We start from the raw sequence: 18,109 nt of genomic DNA, 5'->3' as shown, positions 1-18,109 counted from the left end.
ATTATAGTCACTAAAACAGAGGGATTTTTAAAAGGCAGCAGAGACAACTTGTAAGTTACATGCATTTTTAATGTAATTTTGTAATTAATGCTGTGAAAGGATTCAAATGGGAATACTTTTTATGGTTGGTTGTGCCATAAATTTAATTCATCCCCCAAGCAGTTGTTAGTCTTCTAGTAGATCTGTCAAAGAGAGCAGAAGGGAAATGTAAAAGCAAACATTTTTGCTTAAAAAATAAAAATTCAGTTAATACATAAATTCCCAAAGCTCTAACTTTAAATAGTATTAGGTTCTCGGTTGCCTCACTCAGGTTAATGGAGTGCAGCCAGTTTTACCAGAAGGAGCTTGGCCATAGTGGTTCATGGGGACCAGCAGTTAGAAGCCCTGGTGCTGCCCCTCCCGTTTATTTAGAATAAACATTTATTTATTTAGAATAAACCAAACCAGGTTGGAAGAGACCTTCAAGATCGTCGCGTCCAACCCATCAACCAATCCAACCCACCCAAACAGCTAACCCATGGCACCAAGTACCCCATCAAGTCTCCTCCTGAACACCTCCAATGACAGCGACTCCACCACCTCCCTGGGCAGCCCATTCCAATGGGCAATCACTCTTTCTGTATAGAACTTCTTCCTAACATCCAACCTGAACCTCCCTTGGCGCATCTAACATCTAACAATCCCATCTAACAATTCATTATAATTTAGAAGCACCACTAATGCCTCTGTGCTGCTTTCCCCACCCTCCTTTGTAACCCACTGGGGAGAGCCTGAAGAAAAGGTACCACATAGCAGATATAACAATTTTGTACCATATTTGATGGAAAGAAACATTATAAACACATCCTCCCCAAGCTTTTCCAGGATAACTGTGAGGCTTCTCACTCTGGCAGGAACTGAGTGTCAGATTTCTCTGTATTTTTAGAAATAATATTAAAATATATTATTTGGTTATCTTATCCTTCATGCAGAATATGCTTTTCCTGCCAGCAGTGGTTTGCTCTATGAATGGAATAGGAATAGGAATAGGAATAGATTAGACCAGGTTGGAAGAGACCTTTCAGATCATCGAGTCCAACCTATCATCCAACACTATTTAATCAACTAAATCATGGCACCAAGCACCCCATCCAGTCTCTTCCTAAACACCTCCAGGGATGGTGACTCCACCATCTCCCTGGGCAGCCCATTCCAATGGCAAATCACTCTATGAAGAACTTCCTAACATCGAGCCTAAATCTCCCGACACAGCTTGAGACTGTGTGTTTGAAACATTAATACTGGTGACACAGGAACAATCTCACAGATGCCTTTGTACACCTTTCAGTCATAATTAGTGTGACAGGCAAAACAACTAAAATTGACCAGTAAGCATCACAGAATAGCTTAGGCTGGAAAAGAGTGTAGAGATCATCTAAACCAACCTCCCTGCCATGGGCAGGGACACCTCCCAACCAGACTAGGTTACTCAAGGCCCCATCCAACCTGGCCTTGGACATCTCCACGGTGGGGGCATCCATAACCTCTCTGGACAATCCATTAGAGAGTCTTGCCACCCTCCTAGTGAAGACTTTTTTCCTAAGATTCAATCTAAACCTATTTTCCTTCAATTAAAATCCATTTCCCTTGTCCTGTCAGTGAACACTCTAGTAAAAAGTCCTTTTCCAGCCTTCCTGTAGGTTCTCTTCAGGTATTAGAAGGCAGTTACAAAGTTCCCCTGGAGTCTTCTCCAAGCTGAACAATCCCAGTTCCCTTAGCCTATCCTCATAGGTGAAGGATAGGCTACAGCCTACAGAGGTGTTTCAGCCCCTGGATCATCTTTGTGTCCCTCCTCTGGACTTGTTACAACAGATCCATGTCCCAGTTATGGTGGGGACACCATAGCTGGACACAGTATTCAAGGTGGGGGGTCTCACAAGAGGAGAGTTAATGCCTACAAATCATAAAAAGCTAGCTGCATTTTCAAACCTTTTTAGTGTCTAAAGGGGATTATTGAGATAATGAGTGGGTCATGGTTGTCCCAAGTAGCATTTTCAATCTACGACCAGAAGCTCACATTTTTATGGTGGTTTCTTGAAGTACATCTCGAGTATGGCCAAGTCCTTAATAAATCTGCATGTCTGCATGCTTTGGATTGAGAAACATGTATCAATTCTCAGTATTGAAATAAATTTGCCCTTTTGGATGACCTCTGTTACTTGGGGGGGGGGGGGGGGGGGGGAGTGGCTCATCTCTGGGTCTTTGGGGTTTTTTAAAAACTTCTTCAGACCTATATATTCAGAAACAATAGCAATTTTCAGGTGAGCACCTCATTATCTGTTATAAGATCCAGTATTGACAGCTAAGGAAGATCTTCAGCTGTCAACAGTGCTCAGCATGTAGCAGCTCTTTATGGGTAAAAAAAAGGGGGCTGAGAACTATCTGGAGTGCTAAAACTAAAAACAGATCTACAGTTACCGTTCCTACACCATGGGCATCTACTGGGTGAATGTCTTATTGATTCACCTTGGCTGTTAAATTATTAGCCTGCAGCTCCTGGATTGATGTACTGGATCTTAAAAAGTGGGAAACGAGCATCACTGGAGCAGTAAAACCAAGTGTTGACAGTACTTGGCAGAAATGGATGTTTCTTGGGGATTTTTTTTTTACCCCTTCTTTATGTGCGTGTGTGTGTGGGTTTAACTCCAAGATTGTGCCGCCGTTCGCAATGGGGCCCCAAACTGACCCAGCCAAAACTCGCACCTGTCAGAGGGGAAGCCCGAGCGGCTCACGTAGCCGCGTGAAATCACAAAAAAATGGGGGGGGGGGGGGGGGAAACAAACACCCAAACAAAACACCACAAGGCTCCCCCGCTCGGGTTTGAACGCTTTTGCCATCCGCAACGCTTTCCGCCCAGAGCCCAGGCTGGCTGAGTCCGCAGCAGGGCACCGCGGCAGCCTCTCCGCGACTTCTGCCTGCCACAGCGGGCCGAGGCGGCGGCGCTGGGCGCGGGGTCGAGCCCTACGGGCAAAAACAGCGGCTCCGAAGTTTTCGTGCCGGTCGAGAGTGCGCGGAGCAGGCGAGACGAGGCCTCTCGCAGTAATTCTCGAAGGGAATCCTTCCAGGCGACACCGCACGGGCTGCCGGGTCCAGCGGCGGAGCACTGCGGCGCTGCGCTTGGGCGGGGCGGCGGCGAAGCGCTTCCGGGCTGAGCAGGGTGAAGCGCTCTCATGTGATAAAGGCTTAAAGGGGAAGCGGCAGCTGCGGCGGAGTAGTGCAGGTGGGAGCCGAGGGGGTGGTAGTGCCGACAGGTAGGGCCGGGTGGGCAGCGTCTCTCCGCACACATACGCGCCCCCTAGCGCCAGGGTCTTTCTGTGCCCATCCGCTTTGTTTTACCAGGGCGGGTAGGAGAGGCCTTCACCCGCGCGGCGCCGCTGGGGGAGGCGGCTGGGCCTCGGGAAAGGAGCGTGCCCGTTCGCCGCTCCCCTCCTTGGTGGCTGGGCCGCTCCCGCTGTGTCCGGGCAGTGACCGGGCGCCCTCTCGTCTCGCAGGCCCGCGGAGGTGGCAGCGCCGGCAGGTTCCTAGCCATGGCCGACGTAAGTGCGGCTCCGTGGGGCGGTTGGGCGGCGGTTGGGGTGCGGGCGGCGGCTACGGCCGGAGGCCAGTGGGAAGCGGAGGGGGCGAGCGGTGGGCCAGGTACGGCTGGGAGGGCGGGGGGGGCGGTGAGGCCTGTGGGGGGGAAGGGGCATACCCCCTGGTGCGGCCTGCTGGGGAGGGGACGCTGGGGGCTCCGTCCGCCGGCGCCCTATGGAAATAAGTGACGTGCGGTTCCTCTCTGCCCCCAGGACCTGAAGAGGTTTCTGTACAAGAAGCTGCCGAGGTAACTGGCGCGGGGGTCCCGGGCCGGGTGCGGTCTGGGCTGGCGGGGAAGGCTCTTTCAAATTACAATCTGGACATTGCCCGGCTGCTGGGAGACGTTAATTGCCAGGTCCTCTCGCTGTACAGGGGGTCAGCTAACCCCGTCGGCGCTTTTACTTTGTTGTTTAAACGAGCTGGAAGTACCTTAAAACCGAGGCAGCTTAACCTTTTCCTCGTTCGCCTGATAGGAAGTATGCTCACTGTGTCGTAATGAGGAGTGGGAAAAGAACTCCTCCTGACTCGGTTGCTTAATCCTTGCTAACTCCCTTTTCGGTATTTGCTGGCTACCAACAGTACTAAACCGCTGCAGTCCGAGGTTATGTGCAAACACAAGTGACACTGGCACTGCTAGAGTGAGGAGGGTGAAGAGAGGCCCTCGCCTCACTGACAAAGTGTCATCAGTAGCATCAGTCCTCTTTCTGAAGCTGAAAGTTCTGTGCTTTGAAAAACGCACAGGTTTGTTTCATATCTTGCTCTGTACTGCTCTACTACCACTTGTACTAAAGGGAACAACTCACTTTTAAGGGAATACTAAATTAGTGGAGGCACCGTTTTCCCCCACAATTTCCCCTTCTGGGCACATTTGTTCAGGAACAATGACCTTTGCTACTAATTACTTTGTTCTTAAAATTATGTTTCTTCTTCACTTTTGGCAGCGTTGAAGGTCTCCATGCTATTGTAGTCTCAGACAGAGATGGTGTGCCTGTTATCAAAGGTAACTTCAGCTTCTCACTGCGCCCTCAAATGAAATCCTGACTGAACAGCAGGGGGTGGAAATGTACAGCAGAATCTGCTCTGGTTATCCCACATACCTGAATATTCACAGTTGAAAAACTAAATTAGACTTCAAGTTCAGTTATGTGCCTCTTAAAAAGTTTATCATTTTGTTTGTGTCCTCAATAATTGTAGACATTTTTTCCTCAGTAAAAAGTGTTGGAGTGCTGTAAGATTCTAGTGTCTTCAGGTCACAGACTGACAGATCCCAAAGTACTTATTGGTAGTGCTGGAACATGCCCAAAGAAGGGGCACGAGGATGATCAGAGGACTGAAGCACCCCTCCTATGGAGATAGACTGAGAGAGTTGGGGCTGTTCAGTCTGGAGAAGAGAAGGCTCCGAGGAGACCTTGTTGTGGCTTTCCAGTATCTTAAGGAGGCCTACAAGAAAGCTGGGGAGGGACTTTTTAAGGTGTCAGGTAGTGATAGGACTAGTGATAGGAGGAATGGAGCAAAACTAGAAGTGGGCAGATTCAGGTGGGATGTTAGGAAGAAGTTTTGCACCATGAGGGTGGTGAGACACTGGAACAGCTTGCCCAGGGAGATGGTGGAAGCCTCATTCCTGGAGGTTTTTAAGGCCAGGCTGGATGTGGCTGTGAGCAACCTGATTTAGTGTGAGGTGTCCCTGCCCATGGCAGGGGGGTTGGAACTAAATGATCCTTGAGGTCCTTTCCAACCCTGACAATTCTGTGATTCTATGATTGTGTTGACTTGGCTGGTATGTGCCCCAAAACAGCTGCCATCTCCCTTTTTGCACATCATCTAATTCAGTTTGCTTTTAGTACTGTAGCTGTTACCTCTGCAGTCCTTGTTTAAGATGTTTTACATTGCAAGTGCACTTGCTCAAAAATACAAAGATTCAAGTGTTGCAGACTCCTGTGTTGTTTCCACACATCCCCCAGCCAAAAGTGTTTAAATACCTAGCAGAGCTTGCATGTCCTCACTTGTCATTCAAGTGTGCCAGTCATCAGCTGGAATTGGTGCAAACTGATTTTGGGGGCACAGAACCCAAGTGACATCAGCACAGGCTGTGCATCATAAAAGGAAAGTCTGTTTCTTATGTATACTGTGGTGGACACTGATGTAGTGAGCATTGGCCTTGTACAGCATATTAAATGATGTGCTGGCCATGGAGGTTGTCCTGTTCTTGTTATGGAAGTGTGTAAGCTGTGCTAAGTGTTCCCCAAGAGCAGGTCTGCTTTTGACATAGCGCTGAGTTGAGTAAGAAGTTGTGATGCAGTGGTGGATGCCATACAAAGATAAGAATGTTCTTGTTTTGTTCCAGTTGCCAATGATAATGCTCCAGAACACGCACTGCGACCTGGCTTTCTGTCCACCTTTGCCCTTGCCACAGATCAGGGCAGTAAACTGGGACTTTCTAAAAACAAAAGTATCATCTGCTATTACAACACATACCAGGTAAGTAACCTCAGCACAGTCTGTTCTTGGTGACCTGAGCTCTTCCTGCATTACACTGAGCAAGGGAGAGAGGGTGTTTCAAGCTCTGGTAGCATCAAGAGAAGCATAGCCAGCAGGTCAAGGGAGGTGATTCTTCCCCTCTACTCCACTCTGGTGAGACCCCACCTAGAGTACTGTGTCCAGTTCTGGAGCCCCTCTTACAGGAAGGATCTGGAGGTGCTAGAATGTGTCCAGAGAAGGGCCCCAAGGGTGATCAGAGGGCTGGAGCTCCTCTCCTATGGAGACAGATTGAGAGATTTGGGGAGAATAGGCTCTGGGGAGACCATATTGTGGCCTTCCAGTATCTGAAGGGGGCCTACAAGAAAGCTGGGGAGGGACTTTTTAGGGTGTCGGGGTGATAGGACTAGGGGGAATGGAGCAAAAGTAGAAATGTCTAGATGCAAACTGGGTGTTAAGAAGAAATTCTTCACCATGTGGGTGGTGAGACACTGGAACAGGTGGTAGAACCCTCATCTCTGGAGGTTTTTAAGGCCAGGCTGGATGTGGCTGTGAGCAACCTGATCTAGTGTGAGGTGTCCCTGCCCATGGCAGGGGGGTTGGAACTGCATGATCCTTGAGGTCCCTTCCAACCCTGACAATTCTACGATTCTGTGATCTCTGCTTGGTTGCTGTTGAAGTATTTGTGGTTTATTTTCTCACACTGTTTAAATGGCTAAGCTAAACTTTAATCCTATTCATTAAGCTTCCTCATATGTCTCAAAACTGGGATTTACTCTTTGAAAATGAAGTTTTCTGAACAGGTAGCAGTTGGCAATGTGCTGCAGGTGCTGCTCGTGTGGCCTCAAGAATCTATGAAGGGTAAATGTAAATGGTGTTTGTTCATAGTTAGGGACATGTAAAGTTAAAGCAGCACATGCAGCCTGCTTCATAGCTGCTCTTCCTGCCAGTGTGACTGAGGTAAGCAAGTTCTGAGATGCTGCTCACATTTTCTACAAACTGGTTGTGTCCTCAAATCCATCAAGTCTCTGCTCCTTCTCAAGATCTTGTGGTGTTGGGAGCTTTGTATTCTGCCTGCTGGTCTCTTCTCCCAGGCAACCAGCACCAGAACAAGAGGACACAGTCTCAAGCTGCACCAGGGGAGGTTTAGGCTGGATGTTAGGAAGAAATTCTTCAGAGAGAGTGATTGGCCATTGGAATGTGCTGCCCGGGGAGGTGGTGGAGTCAGCATCACTGGAGGTGTTTAAGAGGAGACTTGATGGGGTGCTTGGTGCCATGGGTTAGTTGATTAGGTGGTGTCAGATGATAGGTTGGACACAATGATCTCAAAGGTCTCTTCCAGCCTGGTTTACTCTATTCTTTGTTTGGAGAACAAATAGGTGAGTACACATGAAGCACATTGCTTTGGTTCTCTTAATGCTGCTGGCTTATTGTTGTGCTCAAAGCTCCAGTTCCATATTAATGGAAGAAGAGATTCTGCTGTACACAGAGCAGTATTTTAGAGCAATGAACCTGCCTGCCCTCTTGTAGCCTGTGGAGAGTGTGGTCTCCATGGTGCAGTCTGCAGCATGTGCAGCTGAGTGAGATTTCAGGGGGACAACACTGCATGGAAGGGAGGGAAACACCAGACTCCCACCTGCAGCTGCCTGTATTGTGATGTGAGGTCTGCTGATCTTCTTTTTAACCATGGATCTTACAAAACATATACACTGAGAAGTGTCAGCTCTGTGGCTTTTGCTCCTCCTTGTTCTTAAAACTGAGGAGGCTGCTTGTTTCTGAAAGAATTTATGTGGCACAGCTTTGGCATCCAACTTCCTCGCAGAAAGGCTGATTAGGCACTGGGATGGACTGCCCAGGGAGGTGGTGGAGTGACCATCGCTGGAGGTCTTTAATAAAAGATTGGTTGTGGCACTTGGTGGCATGGTTTAGCTGATGTGGTGGTGTTAGGCCATAGGCTGGACTTGATCTCAGAGGTCTTCTCCAGCCTCAAAAAATCTGTGATTCTGTGTTAGCTGCTGTCTGAACGCTGTTCTCTCTCCCTACAGGTGGTACAGTTCAATCGCTTGCCTTTGGTAGTTAGTTTCATTGCTAGCAGCAATGCCAATACTGGTAAGTCTTCCCACAGGCTTGAAATACTGCAGTGTTTTAAGGCCCAGCCACTCAAATAATTGAGAATGTATTGCCCAGATTTACTGTGCTCTTGCTCTGCGTTTGGCCTGTCTGTTGTGTAGGGGGAGAAGGGAAACATTTGTAGACTTTAGGTGACTTGCTGAAGTTGTTACTCTGTTAGAAGCAGGTTTTTGCAATGACCTTACTCCTGCTGTGTGAGTGTTCACTGCACCAGCAAGGACTGTACCTTACAGCCCAGTTGTTCAGTTTGTCAGTTCCCACTTACATTCTGCAGTAACCTGTGGCTTTGCCTTCTCAGTTCTGTGGGGTGGGGAACTCCTTCAGGCCCCTGGCCTTGCTCCTGAGGGTATTGGATAATGAAAGGGCCAGATAAAGGGATTTAGTTCTTGCACACCTGCTTGGGCCTCAGAAGCAGCAGCACAAGGAAGGGCTGCGCTGCACAGCCATGCTCCTGTCAGTGCCAGGGGCTGCAGGCACCCTGCCTGGGGGTGCTCCCCCCTCTTCCCATGGAGACTGAGCAGCTCAAGTGAAATGTTTCAGGTCTGGGAGAGCGCTGCCTGTGACCTGGGAGGTGAGGGAGCTGCCCGGTTTGGAGAGAGGCTTCTCTGTTAGGTTGTTTGATGGGATGTTTTGTCTCTTCTCTCTTTCCAGGGCTGATTGTAAGTTTAGAGAAGGAGCTCACACCCCTGTTTGAAGAACTGAGGCAGGTTGTTGAAGTTTCTTAACTCGATGGTATAGCCAGAGTGCAGCATCCCTCTGCAGCCCAGTGGACAGGAAGATTCAATAATCCTCAGTCAAATAACACGTCTCAGAAGAAATACCACAGCTCCTTAGTGTACTAAGTAAGAGTAAATTGTACATAGTACTGAAGCTGAAACGATCTACTAGTGTGTTGTAGGTGGATGTTACTTTAGGCCACGCTTCTTGTATTGTGCAGTACTGGAGACCACCAAAATAGCTCCCATGGAGTTTAGCTCAGCCAGCTGTGCCAGATCAGCATGATGCTGTTGGCTCAAGCACACAACCCACAGATCTCTTGCTTTACAGGGAACTGGGCACACCGTGGGGTGTGTCCTCAGGCCAGGTACCACTGCGTGTTGGAAAGCAGATCAGTTGTGCAGTGTTATCAGAGATGTGGTTGAAAGAATATTGGGAGAGTAAGTTTCCTAGCAGTGGTGTGTTGGTACAATCAATAAATCTCTCAGCTTTCTTATGTGAGTGATTCTTTGGCAAGGGAATGCTACTAATCTGGATGCTAGCTGCATCCTGCTTCCACTGAAAAGAAAGCTGTTTCTATGAAAGCTGTTGCTTTAGGGGTTTTCCTGATGGACAGATATAAGCACCTGAACATCTCACTTCATGGTTCTTGGGGGGTGGGGGGGTTGGGGGGGTGTGTAACATGGTTGTGAAGATTTCATGTCTCATAGTCTTTGTGTGGGTTCATCGTTGGTGACCCTGAGCTCATTTACCTTTAGCATTTCCCAAGTAAGTAAGTATAAATAAAATATAGTATTTTTAAATGGCAGAGCCTGGTCCACTCTTCTGTTACACCATAATTCACTACAGCACATCAGCCTCTGTGTGGAGAGAACAGGTCTCTTAGAGATTTGCAAATGTACAAAATCCAGAAGTTTACAGGGCAAAAATGATACAGTATGCCTCTCAGTGGGGAGCTAAGGACATCCAGTCCCGGGCCACTGTTGAGATGCAGAAGTTCTGCTGGTCCAGGAGACAGTACCTGGCAGGTGTCTGCCTCAGGCCAGGAAAGGGGTTGTCACTGGCTTCAGCTGGTGACACCATGTGCTGGACTCGCTTCTAACACTTCAGTAACTCAGCCTGTTCCTGTGAAAAAGGGAAGGCTGCTGTTGTGGTCACACTTCAAGCTTAATTTCCAAGCTGCTTTCCCAGAACAGTGGTGCTGTGGGTGACTATGGTCTCTCAATTCCCCTTCCACAGCCTCCTGTCTTGCTCAGACTCATCAAAGCTTTTAACTAAATGGGAGATTCCAGTTTATTAAACTACTTCTTTAAGGGGAAAAGGGGCAACAAAGCTTTAACAATGCAGTACAGGAATACAGAGGTTGGTAGTTTTATAATGACATTTTATTCAGAAAACAGTCTGTATAAAAATATTTTTGAATTTGTAAGTTGAAATAAAATGTTATTCCTACGTTCAAACCTAGATTTCCTTTATTCTTCCAGTATGTTTTTCCATGCCTTCAGTCTTCTCACAGTGAAAGCATCTATTGAACCTGCTGGATGAGTACTTAGCCCCCTGCCACCGAATCTGCATAGCAGCAGAGGGTTGCACACACTGTTTCAGTAGAAACTTGACTGTTGTGCAGGGAGAGGGCTTCCCTCCTTCCTCCACCCCCTAGGAGGAGCAGGGTTGCTTATAAGGTATTGCAGCTGGGTCAGCTACAAGGTTAGGCCAAACTAGTCTTGGGACCCTCCAGTGTGACAAACTTTGTTTCCAAAATGTAACAGCTCATTTGATCCGTGATACCCAATAACAGAACAAGGGGCAGTGAGTGGAAGCTGAGGCATAGGAAGTTCCATGGAAACAGGAATTTTTTCACTATGAGGGCAATGGAGCACTGGAATAGGCTCTCCCTCTGGACACATTCAAGTCCTGCCTGGATGTGTTCCTGCGTCATCTGGTCTAGGTGATCCTGCTCTGGCAGGGGGGTTGGATTGGATGAGCTTTGGAGGTCCCTTCCAGCCCCTGACATTCTGTGATTCTGTGACTACAGCACCAAAGTACCAGGCTTCCACTCCTACGTAGTCACAGTTGTGGCTGTTAAATGTGTAGGGGTCTTCAGAATACAGGTGGAGATTCACATCAGGTTGTGTAGATGCATTCTTTTAAATTCAGATTTTTACTGTGTGGTGTTTTTTATTTAAAATAATACAAACAGTGCTTCATTCTAAACAGTTCTGGACAAAACCTTGCTTTCAGTTTTTGGGAGGGAGGGGGAAATCCAGCCTGTTTGCTGCTAACAGTGCTGATGGTCGAGGTGAGGAGGAAGTTCTTCAGCGAGCGAGTCATTCGTCATTGGAACGGGTTGCCCAGGGAGGTGGTTGAGTCATCGACCCTGGAGGCGTTCAAGGGGAGATTGGACGTGGCACTTGGTGCCATGGTCTAGGCATGGGGTCTGTGTTGATAGGTTGGACTCGATGATCCTCGAGGTCCTTTCCAACCTAAGTGATACTGTGATACTGTGATGCCTACCACCGGCAAAGCTGCTGCAGAGCCCTGTCATCTATCCTCAGGTGCTGTGGCAGCTCTGTCCCACCTGTGCCAAGCCAGCTGCCTGTTCCTCACAACCCCAGTTTGTGAACAAGTGTGCATGCAGGATGCTGCTCACCCCCACCTCTGGATGCCACCTGAAACCAGCATTCCCTTGCAGCCATCACTGCAGAGTAAACCTAAACCATACAAAACCAAACTTGGCCAGAGCTACTGTTGTGCTCCCATTACCTTGAAAAGTGCCTTGGAATATTCTCTGGATTGTAATATAGATATTATTTACAACAATGCAACTACCTCTCTCATTTATCTGTTGGTTTAGAACCTAAACAGATAATACAAAGAAATACTTAATTTTTCCAGAAAGGACTAGGTTTAGATACCTGGCTTAAGGTTACAGAATATGCTGCTAAGGGTTAGTTGTGGTGGAGCTTGCCAGAGATTATGGAGAGTGCTCTGAATAACCACAGAAGTCCTAAAGAGTGGCTACTTCTGTGATTAGCTGGCAGATGTTTGAGTTGGGTGTGCACCACAGACCCTGCACATCAAACCAACATTCGGATTTTGCAGCTGTCTCCACTCCAGCCTCAGCAGCCTGAGAGCACTCAGCTCTGCAACCATGTGTGTGCAGAGCTGGGTGCAGGCCACACCTGTGTGCCCACTGTGAATCACAGAGATATGTGAAGCCTCTTGTCGTCCATGCCTTCCCCCTAGCAAAGAGGCATTTCCTGCTGATGGAGCAAAGTCCTGGAGGTGCGGTTAGGAGCTGAGGGTGGCGCTATGCTGCTCCATTTGCTTCCGTATTTGTGACTGGAACAGAAAGATCATCCATTAGTGTTTGCATGCAGGTGGTTGTGTGTGACCCAAATACTGGTATTTTTAAGGAAGTAAGCCTTTCAAGCCTTTACATTGTCACATCCTGGCCTGCATCAAGAGAAGCATAGCCAGCAGGTCAAGGGAGGTGATTCTCCCCCTCTACTCCACTCTGGTGAGACCCCATCTGGAGTACTGCATCCAGTTCTGGAGCCCCTGTTACAGGAAGGATCTGGAGGTGCTGCAGCATGTCCAGAGAAGGGCTGTGAGGATGATCAGAGGGCTGGAGCAGCTCTCCTATGAGGACTGACTCAGAGAGTTGGGGCTGTTCAGTCTGGAGAAGGGAAGGCTTCAAGGAGACCTAATTGTGGCCTTCCAGTATCTGAAGGGGCTCCAAAAAAGATGGGGAGGGACTTTTTAGGGAGTCAGGTAGTGATAGGACTAGGGGGAATGGAGCAAAACTAGAAATGGGTAGATTCAGATTGGATGTTAGGAAGAAATTCTTCTCCATGAGGGTGATGAGACACTGGAACAGGTTGCCCAGGGAAGCCTTCTCCCTGGAGGTTTTTAAGGCCAGGTTGGATGTGGCTCTGAGCCCATGGCAGGGGGGTTGGAACTATATGATCCTTGAGATCCCTTCCAACTCTAACAATTCTATGATTCTATGATTCTCATTGCTTCCTTCATGACTCAACATGTGGTCAGTGCTGACACTCTGTACTGTTCACCACCCTACACCATGAGATCCTTACAGATGGAAGCAATTTCTTCTTCTTAATGAGCAGGTGTGTTAAAAGCATGGCCAGAAAAATGCTAAAGCAAGTTTGCAGGCAACTACTTTGTGCAAGCACTACCGCTTCCAGGCTAGTTGGCCTGGAAGCCAGAACAAGTCCTCTCTTCCTGTAGATGTGGAGAACTGGCACAGTGCTGGGGGGCATAGGGTGGCAGCAGCGAGGGCAGCGCTGCCCACGGCATGCTGCCAGGTAGTGCTGCACATCCCCTTACCAGTTTCCAGCGCAGGATTTTCATCCACTCATCAGCTTCTATTCCAGTTCTTGCACACAGGTAGTATGTCCTTAGTGGGAACACCAAACTGTAAGCAAACAAAACTATTTCTCAAATTGCTAGAACAACTGGGAGCTCTTCCTTAAACAGAGCCTAGCTGTCCTGCACCCACAGCTGTTGAGACAGAGCTGGGCAGGGAGGCTGCGCTCCCATTCGGCCTAGCCAAGAATGATCGTTTACAGCTCAGAAAGATGCTGCCTGAGGCCCACAAGGACAAAAGGCCCACATCTGGCCACAAAAATGGTTATTGTGTGCCCTGTAGCAATGTCTGAATAGGGAACTGCACCTGATTTCCACGGATCTAGGTGATGGCTACACACATTTACAGCATTAGGAAAAGAAATGCCCAGAACACACAAGCTTACAGCCTTCCTCCTTGCCAATTAAAAAAACCAAACCTTTTGCCAGATTTGGTAATTTGGCAAAAGCCATGCAGGACTGAGAGATGCTGGCTGACAGAAACAGACTCATGAGTTAGGAAAAAGTAAGGTCACAACAGGCAAGGGAGTTTCAGAAGTAGACAGTAGTTACATTTCAAACTTCCCTGGCTATTTTGGCCTTCCCAGCAAAGTGGAAAAAGCACAGCAACTTACCAGAAACAATTGACTCTTTCCTGGGAATAGTCAAATTGCACAGCTGAGCATTCAGTTAAGTCAAGCGCCCGAATTGGTTCTGTGGCCTTGAAAATAAAATGGCTTTAAAATGGGAACACAGGAGAACAGAAGCTAAGGCTTGCTTGGCTCACCCTCAGTGCATCTAGATCTTTCCAGGCACACTAGGTTTTACCAGCTACAGGCACAATAGCTGTGACACCATTTACCCAAACCAGCAAACAACATCAGTGCTAACATGAAACAAACTGAGCTATATATAAAACCCAGGACAGTCAGTTCAGATCCAGACAACAACAGAGGAGATCTCTACTGCAGGGGAGTTTGAGCTAGACACAGACTGCTGAGGGTTTGGCTGATGCATTGTAATGTAACTGACACAGCAGTAAGTCTGCTATTGCTTCCAGCTGAGGTTTAGAGTGATAGGGGAATAATTACAGGTCTTATCAGGCCTAGCCAGCTGTTGGAGATTTAATTAATTCCTAAGTGCTTTGAAAGGATGAAGCTGAGTACAGAGAAATGTAGAAGTGAGGCTGAAGTAGTGCTGGCAGCAAAAGTGATGAGTCTGGTTGTATGAGCAGCATGTGTGGGAGAGTTCCTGGGGACTGGCCCAGGAGTGCTCAGCTTTAGGGACATAGACTATGTGTGTAACCACAACCTGTCTCCTGGATCACAGGGGAACTGTACTGCTCCCTGAATCCATCTGCCAGCTCAGGAGGCTGGTTGTCTGGAAGACAGCCTGTCCTGCTATTGAAAATGGAGGCAAAGAAGATGTTAAGTACCTCTGCCTCTTCCTCATCTTTTGTTACAATACTCCCCTCCATGTCCACTAAGGAATGGAGGTTGTCCTTGCCCCTCCTTTTGCCATTAATATATTTATAAAAGCATTTTTTGTTGTCCTTCACAGCAGTGGCCAGTCTAAGCTCCAAATGGGCTTCTGCCTCTCTAATTTTTTTCCCATGTGACCTAGCAACATCCTTAAACATTTCATGGGTTACCTCTCCTTTAGCTATTACACTTAGCCGTTCCCATGGCCTTCACCAGGGGTGTGGAGGTATCTGTTGCTTTCTCTCCTTTCCTTGCATTTCCCCTATCTCAGGGGCTATGAGTTATATACTTGCACTACAAGCAAGCAGCTTGGGCTAGAGAATGCCATCCCAGGGCCAACAGCAAGTTGCTCACCTGCACATATCTGCAACACCACAGCAAGAATGGGAGTGCCAGGAGAAACCAGAGCTGCTGCTTGTGAGGAGGAGATACCCCTGACAAAGACACCTTCCTACCTCGTAAGTCATGAATGCTACTCAAATATTCAATTTGTCCTTTGAAGTGTTATTCTGGAAACTTAATGCAAGCTGGCTTGAACTGAAAGGGAAACTTCCATGTGTAGCTGGAATGGTAATGCTCGGTGAGTGAGGGCAGTTGTGCCTGCTGTTGTGTTCAAATCTCTTTGATGCTTGAAATTGGAGGTAAGCAGTTTGGCTGTGTTTATGAAGGAACCTGAACTGGAGGTATTGTAAGGGTGGATAACCTTTTGAGGTGTTTCTTGGTTTTGCACAGTTTGAGGTAGATATGGAGCAGCAAGCTGTGAGGGACACACTGCTTTACTCAGATGCAGCAGATTAATGTATGTCAGTGCTAGGAAGGAAGAGGGTTTTAAATGAATGGTTTGCTCTTTGTGCTGTGTGACCACTTGAAAGAAAAGGATGAAATCAAGGAATGAAAAACATATTACTAGGATTACTAGCAGTATTTTAACAGCATTGCTGTCTGTTGTGTCAAAACAAGAGGACACAGTCTCAAGCAGCACCAGGGGAAGCTTAGGCTGGAGGTGAGGAGAGAGTTCTTCACAGAAAGAGTAATTGGCCATTGGAATGTGCTGACCAGGGAGGTAGTGGAGTCATCATCCCTGGAGGTGTTCAAAAAAGGATTGGATGTGGCACTTGGAGCCATGATTTAGTTGTCATGAGGTGTAAGGTATTGGGTAATAGGTTGGACTTAATGATCTCTGAAGTCTTTTTCCAACCTGGTTGATTCTGTGAAAGCTACCAGTAAAAGCTGTGTGTTATTGCTAGCTTAAAATCCACTGAACAAAGCAGCCAAAATATGCACTGTAAACAACAGCTCTGGCTAGTAGGCAGCGCTGACAGAGCGCAGTAAGTGTTTATCAGCTGTAAAATCTATTTTCTCTTGTTGAAGTAATCAGCAAAACTCTGACTTTATTTGAAAGATCTGACCCCTCTGACTGTGATGGGAAGCTTTAGCTTGGGGAGCTGTGGTACATATGTGAGGCTGCAGTTGCACCTTCAGAGGTTTAAAGAGTAGAAGTGGTGTTTGCTACTTACTGTCTGGTCTTTGAAATACTTAAGTTCATTCCTGTGCAGTGTAAACCACCTTGTCTTCCAATTCTGAAAGAAGGGATGATAAATGTCTGGTGAGAATTTGGTGTAATGCTTCTTGGGAAAGCAAAAACTTTGTTTCAGGTCCTCACTGTCTCTAGCTTCTGTGGCTCATTGCAGGGTGGAAGCAAGGAATAAAGTGTTTTCCTTACCTTGACTATTTTGCCTTGTTTTATCAAATATCCTTCTTTTGTACCGAGCTGTGAAGCAACAAGGAAAAGGATCAGGGTTAGAGACTGAGCTCTGCTTCCTACCTCACTCTCTTTGCCTGCATCTGAAAGATGGAAGAGAAGTCTGTTCTTGGGGGGAACTTCCAAGGGTCATTTGTCCACTTGCAGACCCACAGATCCTCACTTCTGTACTGCTGGATCCATCATTAGGGTAAACGCAGCAAAATATTTGCAGTTACATTTTCTTCAGTAAAGGCAGATAGTAGCCTCAGTACATGTTGTAAGAAGTACCCTGAGGCTTAGCTGACAGTGAAATTATCCACAGAAGTCACTCTTGAAATGCAAGTGGCAGGGAAAGTGCTGTTTTACTTAGGCATTCTCTTCCCTCAAACAGCCACGTGCTTAAAAGGAAAAATCTCTTACATTCAGTGTACTTATTAAAAAACTGGGGGTTTAAACTGTTTCCTCTGACACCATGAGTGACACTAGGAACTGATTACTCCTCAGATTTTGAAACTCTATGTACAAGCACAGTTGTGAGACTGCAAACCTGAAAACCGAATTCTTCCCAAGTTCATTTCTACCTGCTTTTGAAAAAATAAACAATCAAAACCCCCACCAAACAAACATTCTATTGGTTGTATGAGGAAGTCAGGGTTTTTTGGAGGTTAAAATGGAACACAACCATGAAGAGCTGGTTTGTGAGACACATCAGAAGTGGTTCTTTTATCAGTTTAATCTGTATTAATGTCTTTCTTTTTTTCTCTCTCTTTATATAGTAAGTAAAGCACTCAATAAATATAGTATTAAAACACTTTTCTCTCTGTTCTGAGTAATACTGCTCTGGAGAAACCAACTGTCTCACCTGGATTTGAGTTACTAAGGATTTAAAGTCCCTAATTACTGTCTAGGTGAGTCACAGATGTCAGAGCAGGTGGCCCAAATGGATATGAAGTTGTTGCCTTGTTTCTCAAACCACTAAGGCATAGAGTCATAGAATTGTCAGGGTTGGAAGGGACCTTAAAGATCATCCAGTTCCAACCTGCCTGCCATGGACAGGGACACAGTATCACAGTATAACTAAGGTTGGAAGAGACCTTGAGGATCATCAAGTCCAACCTGTCACCACAGACCTCATGACTAGACCACGGCACCAAGTGCCACGTCCAATCTCCTCTTGAACATCTCCAGGGACGGTGACTCCACCACCTCCCTGGGCAGCACATTCCAATGACAAACAACTCGCTCGGTGAAGAACTTTCTCCTCACCTCAAGTCTAAACCTCCCCTGGCATAGCTTGAGACTGTGTCCCCTTGTTCTGGTGCTGGTTGCCTGGGAGACACCTCACACTAGATCAGGTTGCTCAGATCCACATCGAGCCTGGCCTTCAAAACCTCCAGGGATGAGGCTTCTACCACCTTCATGGGGAAGAATTTCTTCCTAACATGCAATCTGAATCTACCCACTTCTGTTTTTTCCTCCATTCCCCCTAGTCCTGTCATTACCTGACATAGTTTTCAATCTGATACAGCTTTTTACTGTGCTCAAAATTAATAAGGCTGAAAGAAGCTCTTGTGTTATATTG

The 18,109-nt window shown here is 47.2% G+C and overlaps 2 protein-coding genes across 4 annotated transcripts in view; one reads left to right on the top strand and one right to left on the bottom strand.

Moving 5' to 3' along the window:
- The first annotated feature begins 3,166 nt into the window (after positions 1–3,166).
- On the top strand, positions 3,167–9,742 carry LAMTOR3 (late endosomal/lysosomal adaptor, MAPK and MTOR activator 3). 2 transcript variants are annotated; one of them, XM_068136816.1, is made up of 7 exons: positions 3,167–3,259; positions 3,379–3,575; positions 3,825–3,859; positions 4,554–4,612; positions 5,957–6,090; positions 8,133–8,196; positions 8,869–9,742. In XM_068136816.1, the coding sequence occupies exons 2-7, from the start codon at positions 3,567–3,569 to the stop codon at positions 8,940–8,942; spliced, it is 375 nt and encodes a 124-aa protein (XP_067992917.1). In that variant the 5' UTR covers positions 3,167–3,259; positions 3,379–3,566; the 3' UTR covers positions 8,943–9,742. The 2 variants fall into 2 exon arrangements, with proteins under 2 accessions (XP_067992917.1, XP_067992916.1); XM_068136815.1 differs by having other exon boundaries at positions 3,220–3,259; positions 3,531–3,575.
- Positions 9,743–10,221: 479 nt separating this feature from the next.
- Positions 10,222–18,109, bottom strand: part of DAPP1 (dual adaptor of phosphotyrosine and 3-phosphoinositides 1) — a 65,289-nt gene continuing 57,401 nt past the window's right edge. For both annotated transcript variants that reach the window (XM_068136813.1, XM_068136812.1), the window contains 5 exons: positions 16,507–16,554; positions 16,301–16,363; positions 13,938–14,023; positions 13,285–13,372; positions 10,222–12,276 (listed from right to left, as the gene is read on the bottom strand). In XM_068136813.1, coding sequence (XP_067992914.1) covers positions 12,226–12,276; positions 13,285–13,372; positions 13,938–14,023; positions 16,301–16,363; positions 16,507–16,554 — 336 coding nt within the window. In that variant the 3' untranslated portion in view covers positions 10,222–12,225. The remainder of the gene's footprint in view (positions 12,277–13,284; positions 13,373–13,937; positions 14,024–16,300; positions 16,364–16,506; positions 16,555–18,109) is intronic.

Source organism: Melanerpes formicivorus, unplaced genomic scaffold (genome assembly GCF_026170545.1).
Source record: "Melanerpes formicivorus ecotype bairdi unplaced genomic scaffold, bMelFor1.0.p_v2 SCAF_4, whole genome shotgun sequence".
NCBI classification, from domain to species: Eukaryota; Metazoa; Chordata; class Aves; order Piciformes; family Picidae; genus Melanerpes; species Melanerpes formicivorus.
Note: the sequence above shows the minus strand (reverse complement) of the source record. Positions and strands in the feature narration are given on the sequence as shown.